General features: G+C 38.8%; 1 protein-coding gene across 1 annotated transcript; it reads left to right on the forward strand.

The window, feature by feature from the left end:
* The first annotated feature begins 5,960 nt into the window (after positions 1–5,960).
* LOC134751761 (uncharacterized) lies at positions 5,961–8,481 on the forward strand. Its single transcript, XM_063687225.1, has 2 exons — positions 5,961–7,489; positions 8,157–8,481. Exons 1-2 carry the CDS (start codon positions 6,449–6,451, stop codon positions 8,166–8,168), a joined length of 1,053 nt encoding a protein of 350 aa, XP_063543295.1. The 5' UTR covers positions 5,961–6,448; the 3' UTR covers positions 8,169–8,481.
* The last annotated feature ends 516 nt before the right edge of the window (positions 8,482–8,997 follow it).

An 8,997-nucleotide genomic window follows, 5' to 3' on the forward strand; every position in this document is an offset into this window, starting at 1 on the left:
TCTGGTTATATCCCTGGTTATATTGTGGGGGCCCTCTTTTGTGGGGGCCCGGGGCAACTGCCCCGGTTGCCCTCCCCTAAATTCGGCCCTGTCATTTGTTTACGGTTTGAGAATACTAAAATCCAAAACCCAGGATGTAAAATGTACATTGTCTGTTTACTATGCATACGAGCAAGCCTGGTTAAGATGTGGTGTAATGCAGTGTGTATGGGCGTATGGTATAGACCTATGGGGTGACGCCGCGGAGCGCGAGAGTCTTCAAACTACAGAAACGCGCAATTCGTGTAGTCGCCGGTGTCAAATGGGACCACCCTGCCAAAGAACTGTTCACTAGTAACAAAATACTAACACTACCCTGCCTTTATATCCTAGAGGTAGCTAAACAGGTAAGGTTTAATTACGAACAGTTCCAGTCTAACGCTGCGGAACCCAAATACAACTTAAGGCACCGCCACGAACTTCGTCCACCCCGCACACGGCTAGCTAAATCTAAAAAATGTCTGCACACAACAGCTGGCCCTAAAATCTATAACCGAGTCTCTGAAGACATAAAAACTGCGAATAGCTACAATTCTTTCGTACTCAAACTTAAAAAATACCTAGTCTCTGCTGCCTTTTACTCGTTAAACGAATTCTTCTGATAGGAATAAAATGATTTAAACTTTCACGATTTTTACTCATTATTATTAGCTTTAGCCAGTCTTCTCCGAGACCACGGGGACAACGCCGTCCACGAAACGTCGGAGGTGGGTTTAATACTTATTTTACGCGATTAAGTCCCGTCGTTGTAAATAATAAGGAATAAAATGTCACGAGTCCTGCATATTTAAATCATTATAATATTATATATAATAAACATTTGGTTAACAATTGTGTACCGAATTTATAATAATGCATTGTAATTTTAATAATTTAATGTATGTGAATAATAATGTAATTTAGAATAGCATTGTAAATTACTATGACGTGTAAAATTTTAATTTTATTAATAAAAATAATAAAAATAAAAATAATAATAATAGGACAAACGCAAACGACCTCTTTATACTCCAGAAAAAGTGTATCCGCATAATAGCCAACATACCTCAAACTAAAAGCTGCAGACATCACTTTGTTTAGCTAAAAAATGTAACCCTATTACCTTCTTTATGCATTTTCGAGGTTGTAATGTTTCGGTTTAAAGATCTTTATTTCTCATAAGAATAACAATTTTTCACTTACATGAGAAAAAACACAACAATCAGTTACAAAACAAAATTAATAAGTTAGTGAGAAAAATAATAAATATAATCGTGCCGCGCTAGTAAGTAAATACCCAGTGGAAAAACAATCTACATCAAAAGTGGTGTGTGTCAGCTAAAACAGAAACATGCAAAACAAGTTCAGTGTGGTTGCTAGGAGCGCATCGCGCTGTGCGGTACAAGCGCAGGTACAGTCGCCATCAGATATATCGGAGCGGGCGTGGTGTTCACAATACCTGAACACGCACTCTAACGCTCTGAACGCTGTTGCTGTGTTGCTGAGGGGCTATAATTTGTCCCCAAACTCCTCCTTGGTAAACTGCACGGAGAATATGTTTACGTAGCGCATCTTCCATTGGAGGCAGATTCTCTAACTGGAGATTTCTTACTGTAAAAAGTACTCTTCGGCACTCATTTACACTCGTACCTCGTACTTGTACTTGATCTGAAATCAGTAACAAAATACATAGTGTTAAAAGAATGTCTAGGGACCAATTCACACCTCGTAATTCAAATCTGTTCAGACTTAATATCTCTTACTTGTGATACAAGATAATAACATTTTTTTTCCAATATTGGCAACGCCTGCTCAATATTGCCTTGTTTGCCGTATTTAAATCCCTCCGTTACTGCAGCATATGCCTGCCTGAGTCCTACCACGAACACCGAAGTTCGCAAATTGCGGACATAGTGGAGAGTTAATAGGTATCTCATAGGTAAGCGTGCTCCACCGTAGACCGCATCATCACTTACCATCAGGTGGGATCGTGGTCAAACGCCTATTTCATCATATAAAAAAAAATCTTTCTCTTTTACTCAAATTAAGGCGTAATTAGAGAGTGACAGAGAAAGATGCCTGCAATTTGCAAACTTCGGTGTTCGCGGCGGTAGGCCCCTTTGTTCCGAAACGCCCCCCCAAAGACGTTAGCACGCGTGGCAGACGAAGCCCCAGTGCGACTTACGCTGTCCACGCTAAGGACGAATGCCGAGGGAGCGGGGGAAGATGAGAATCATGCGCCTTGTAGGCGGGTCATGGCCGTATGCTTGTTTGCCACCGACGTGGTATAAAGGCTACGGTGACTGCTTACCATCGGGCGGGCCGTATGCTTGTTTGCCACCGAAGTGGTATTAAAAAAACCGGACAAGTGCGAGTCGGACTCGCCCATCGAGGGTTCCCTACTTTTTAGTATTTGTTGTTATAGCGGCAACAGAAATCATAATCATAATCATTCTTTATTGCATTCATGTACAACATTATAATTAAGTAACTACAAAGTTACATATATGTGAAACATGAACCATGACAGGGTGTAGCAAATAAGTTATTTTGATATTAAGTACTAAAGTCTTTAGTAAATATTTCAACATAATAACAAAGAATAACAAAGAATAGAATTAAATGTAACATTAAGACAATGGCAACTAATTATATCTATATTATTATATCTACTATAATTATATATACTTACAATTTAATAATAATATATCATCTGTGAAAATTTCAACTGCCTAGCTATCACGGTTCATGAGATACAGCCTGGTGACAGACGGACAGACAGACAGACAGACGGACAGACAGACGTGCAGACGGACAGAGGAGTCTTAGTAATAGGGTCCCATTTTTATTTTTACCCTTTGGGTACGGATCCTTAAAAAGGTACCTTTATCCGGTTGAATGCTTATGATTCCAGTTTGCAGACAAGCTTGGCTAGTACTCTCAGATGCAGCAGCTGATGTATGTGCTGAAACCCAAAAAATACATAACTACATAATCTAAAGACATTTCACACGTTAAAATAAGTTTCAAAAATAAAATGCAAACATAGGTACATAATACATCAGTTAGTACCATCACGTATTTTTATTTGTCAGTCGTAGTCAGCTGTTAACCAAGTAGGTACTTAGACCGTTTAAATATCTTACTTTGAACTTTTTATCTGTTTTATACCGATCTAGTAAATACCTACTAATGACCTGCTTGAAGACATGCATATCGGCGTCCGCGTGAGAGCAAATCTCGCATATCTAATACTACCCAATACCTAGTAAAGAGTCCTCAACTATTAAAGAGCATGCGAACTTGCGAACACCATCAACTATGAGTTTCTCCAGAAACGTCCTGGTCCTGCCTCGCACAGACAAACTGTGGAATGAACTGTCGCGTGCGGTATTTCCGGACCATAACGACCTTCAAACCTTCAAGAAAAGAGGCCGGCAATGAAATTACAACCCCTATAGTGTTGCGGGTATCTATGGGCGACGGTAATCTCTTACCATCAGGTGATTCGTGTGCTCCTTTGCCTAATTACAACCCCTATAGTGTTGCGGGTATCTATGGGCGACGGTAATCTCTTACCATCAGATGATTCGTGTGCTCCTTTGTCTAATTACAACCCCTATAGTGTTGCGGGTATCTATGGGCGACGGTAATCTCTTACAATCAGGTGATTCGTATGCTCCTTTGCCTCCTGTATCATATTAAAAAAAACAGGCCAAGTGCGAGTCGGACTCGCCCACCGAGGGTTCCGTACTTTTTAGTAGGTATTTGCTGTTATAGCGGCAACAGAAATACATCATCTGTGAAAATTTCAACTGTTTAGCTATCACGGTTCATGAGATACAGCCTGGTCACAGACAGACGGACAGCCAGACAGACAGACGGACAGCTGGGTTGTATTTGTATTGTAAAATGACTGTGACATATGGACGAACAGACGGACATGATGAAACTATAAGGGTTTCTTTTTTGCCATTTTGGGTATGGTACCCTTAAAACGTTTACAAATCGGACGGTTTCGAAGCGATAAACTATCTTGAGATCTGTGTGAAGACTTAAAACAAAACTAGTATAGTAATCTATGTCAGCATCATTAGTTAAGTTTAAATTAAGCGTTTTTGAATAAAGCATCTTCTATTCTATTCTATAAATACCTTTTTCACTGTTTGATGCCGACACAGGTACTCTGGCATGTATAGATCTGATCTGAATCTGGTTTACAGCTGAAATTTTAAAATAAAAAATGAAGTTAACATTTTTAGATTACTGTTACCTAAGTAACTATATATGTATTGAGCAAGTTACCCAGTAAAATTGTTGAATGCATAGCACCACCTCTTTAGACGGTAGGTAGGTGTATGCCGCCGTTTAATACATGTTTTTTAAGTAGTAAGTAAGTAGTAAGTTTTTATTGTATATAAGAATCAGGTTACATTGCAGGTCGAATATACAATTACACATTCAGTTACATTGAGACTTTTTAATATTTATGTAGGTTTTTTTTATAAATGTGTGTGTATCATCTATTTTTTTTTAATCATGATTTTAGGTCTCGCTCGGTTCAAAGTTTGTTTGGGGTTTAAGCTGGATGAAGGGATAACTTCATATTTATATTTTAAAATGTATCTGTTGCTGTGCTGGTCTGTAATAAAGTTACAATAAAGTGTTTATTACTTAATCACTTAGTGGGCTACAACTAAAACTAATCACTAATTATGGCTAATAGAAAGTTACCTTGTCTACTTGCAACATGTTGAGGAAATTCTCTTAATTTGGATAGGCTTATTTCCTGTCTTGCCAAAGTCTCTCCGTTCAAAATGATCACCACAAAGATGACGAATCTCATGCAACTTTTCTATCGGTATATGAACAAGATCTTCTTTTCCAACTTGTCTATGCCAAGTTTTACACCTGTAAGCAAATTTGTTTTGGCTTCTTTTTAATTGTGTAGGTACCTACTGTAAACATAACATTGAGGGGCACAAGTGATGCAAATGAAATCAATAAGAATCGCAAACATAAGAGGAAGATAGTAGTAGTAAGTAAGTACTTTAAAGTGATTGGGACAGTGTGGCACATCCTGGTTGTAGGTAGATCTACATTCGATTCTCATCTGAGTGAACTGCATTGTAGATATTCAGCGGCCAATTGTCTAAAGCATGTGCCTTTCTAAACCTTGACGTTGGCGGAATCATCAACAATATCGATGGAGCCAAAAACACCCAAAGATTGATTGATTGATTGAGATGATGATGAATAATGTGTTGTGTCAGTTTATAAGTACCCTGTACCCTAACTATTAAGCAAACAGCAAATTCAAATTTCAAATAACACACCGCATAAATAGCAAATAACATTTTTTTAGAAACTTATAAATTGAAATAGACGTCATCTTTGAATGCCTAGGAAGTCTTTGACCGACACTAAGGGCGAGCAGTACGTGCTTATCCTCCTATTACGGTATTAGGGAGAGATGGACACCGGATTTGAATCGGCGTCTCGGTCGGCCTTCAGCTTACGCGGCTGAAAAATCAAAATGTTTAATGAAATAACTTGTTCCCTAGTTGTATGACTTACCGCTGTTCATGCTTGGGAAATCTGGAAAAGAATCCTCCTCGAGTGATTTCTCTGACACCGCATATTTCACAATATCGGTTTTTGCCGGCCATTTTCACTATTTTATAATAGTACGGGTTTCTTTTTCAAAAACACAAAATTTAAAGTACACATAATAATATAAAAGAGAAGCAAATGTGCTCAACTCAATTTTAGAAAACTGTTAATATTTTGCAGTTTTTGCACACGAATTTTATATTTCAAAATGGTTGCCGCTCGTATATACGCATTAATGTCAAGTTGGCATTTCAGCAGTGCTGCCAACGCCACGCCACTGACAAGTAATGACAAATATCTTTGCCATACATTTGTTGTAGTATCTGGACTTCCGGTTCGAGCGCCATCTTGATAGTTAGCATCGTGATTAATTACTTTGTTTTTTGCTTATTAATATTGTTTAAAGTGTAATATCGATAGCTTATTATACAGTAAACTAATGTGGTAGTGTGCAGTGAATGGAGAATTAATTTTGAAGCGCGTTTAACCACCATCTTGGAGTCAACGGCCGGTAGTCCACGTGCTTCTTGTAAAGTCTAGCTATCGATTTACAAGAGCTAACAAATCACCGTACACTGTCTTGTACAACCGTACAATTTTTGTCGTTTGTAAACCTCTCAATACCTTGATACTGGCGAAATAGTCCCACTGGGCTGAAGCCATAATTTTAAAAGAAGAAGAAGAAGAAGTTGTAGTATCTCTTATTAGTCTGTGCATTTGTTCGTAACAGGAGAGTTTCCAACCACTGGTCAGTAAGTACAATATAAGCCACGGAAAGGCACCCGTTGCTGTTTGCGATCCACGTTAATAAATGTAAATGGAAAAAATACAAGCCACTTTTGTCCTCTCTGGGTTCACACCTAGACAGAAGAGACATGCTGTAGAACAGTTAGCCGGGAATGTCTGCGTAAAATTGCGCCGCTTGGACGACGTGTACGAGATGAATTCCAATGGTAAATATTCTATTATACATTGCACTAACAAAATCAAAGTCGAACCAATCGACAACGAGACTTCAAATACTGAAGATTTAGTGGAGAATTACTATCACAAAGCGGAGGTCGACCAAGTATTTAATAAAGAATTAAAAATTAAAAAAGAAGAATCAGACTCAGACTGCGACCCTTTGTTAGAAATCAAGAAAGAAAAAGAAGAGAAGTCTCCAATAACCGATCCAGACTGCGACCCTTTGTTAGAAATCAAGAAAGAAAAAGAAGAGAAGTCTCCAATAACCGATCCAAAGTTAGCCATTTTGGCTCTGAAAGGAAATGATCTGGAACCTTTGCAACCTAATAATACTCCACTCCCTTACTTACAGGAGTGTAGAGTAGACTGTTCTAAGAGTGAGACATTCCTTCCCACGTTCCGCAACTTTCACGGGACGGACATGAAAACATTCTTGAATGGACCTTGGACCGAAGACGATAACAACATGCAAAAAATTAATTTCACCAGGAAACAAGCTTGGTTAAAGCCTTCCACAAACAATCCTACTCATTATTTTGAATATTTTATCGATGACGAGTACCTTAAGGAAATTGTGGTAGCTACTAACCAACATGCGTTTAGGAAGAAGGATATTAAACGCGACGCTTGTTACTCGCGTGATTGGAAAGACGTTACGGTCGCAGAGTTTAAAATCTTTATCGGATTGCTTCTGCACACGGGGACTGCGAAATTTAAAAACGTTGTCGATCACTGGAGACCACATAGACTTTACAAGTCTTGCTTTCCGGAATACTTGACCCCGCAAAGATTCACGGCAATAATGTATTATTTGACCTTTCCCTTTATGAAAACTGAGAAGAAAATCAGTCAACTTAAATTCAATCACCCAATGGCCGATCACTTTAACAAGGTAATGGACAATGTTTATTATCCGGGACGAAATATGTCTGTCTGTATAAATAAGATCAACTTTGATCCTGCATGTGTCGTTCAAGATTTTCACTTGAAAATAATTTCTTTACATGAACCAGGCGGACCGATTGTGCGAATGATTATGGATACTCGACGTAATGTACCTTTTGATGTAGAATATGTAACATGCAAAATGTTGAAAGAAAAACTTAACGTAGGGCACGCTGTTTACGTAGACAGTGCGGCAACACTTATTGTCCCTTCGTTTGCACAATACTTACTTCAACGCGGAACGTACTGTACTGGTATTGTAGACGAGAGGCGATTTGCGATGCCAGAAGAATTATTGAATGCTCGTCTGAAGCATAACCAAAGCAAGTCATTATTTTACGATGGTTTACACGTAGGTAAACATGAATTTGAAAGCGTAGCTACCTCCTACGTAACCACTGAGTTCAAGAAAGAAAAGGACAACTGGCCTAACCGAACGCCTGAACCATTAAGAGTATATAAAGAGCTTATGGCCGACACATCCGATCCACACAGAGACATGTTGAATTACTTGCCGTGTGAAATAAACAAATTGCCCTCGGTCAAAAAACTGTTTGTATACATTTTATTGTTGAGCATTTATAACGCTCATAAACTATCTAATATGTTTTCAGGCACCAAATTAAACTACCAAAATTATAGACTGTTGGTCCTAGAACATCTTTTACCGGCCACTGCTCCCAGCCCAGTCAAGCAGCACAGATTAGTCAAGATTATACAAAATCAATACAGAAATCAAACATCAAACAGAACCAATCAAGATAAGCATATCATACAGACGATCACGCGAAACTGCAAAAACTGTTCGAAAGATAATATTATGGTTTCCACGACTTACCAGTGCAAGGGATGCGACAATGGCCCAGCTTTATGCTTTTCATGCTTCTTTAAACTTCATTCCTGTACTTTGATTAAATAAATTGTTTATTTTAAAATTAATTTGCAATGTTTCATTTTCACATTATGCTCCTGACTTAATTTAACGATGAAGCAGTAGAGGGCGCGATCGTCAAGCGAAATTGTGCCAAGCTTAGGATTACATTCCAATAAAACCTAAAAGGCCTCTCCCTCCACCTTGCTGAATTTACTAACTGATGACAGGGATGCAGCAATGTATGGAAAGTAGATGGAGATACCTTCATCGTGTCTTATGTTTCGGCCGTTTGCGGCGTCCGCGTCCCTCTCGTCAGTTACTAAATTTAGTAAAGGTTAACGAGCTCTAAAGTATAGTAAACACCAGCAAAAGCACCAGTAATGGCACCAGTAGGCCTAGCACATGATTGGCGCGACAGTATCTCGCCCGTGATATAAACTACCCGTCTATTTCTATAATTGTATTAATGAAAGAGGGACGAGTAGTCTATCTCGCGGGCGAGATATTGTCGTGCCAATCATGTTTTAACTTATCGGAAGATGGTTTTAACTTAGCGGCAACTTGGGGACCAGAGTGATCCA

The sequence above is a fragment of the Cydia strobilella genome, chromosome 23 (assembly GCF_947568885.1).
Source record: "Cydia strobilella chromosome 23, ilCydStro3.1, whole genome shotgun sequence".
NCBI lineage: Eukaryota > Metazoa > Arthropoda > Insecta > Lepidoptera > Tortricidae > Cydia > Cydia strobilella.

What these genes read in the sequence shown, in the direction of transcription:
- LOC134751761 (XM_063687225.1), top strand. Translation starts at nt 6,449, where the DNA reads ATGGAAAAAATACAAGCCACTTTTGTCCTCTCTGGGTTCACACCTAGA.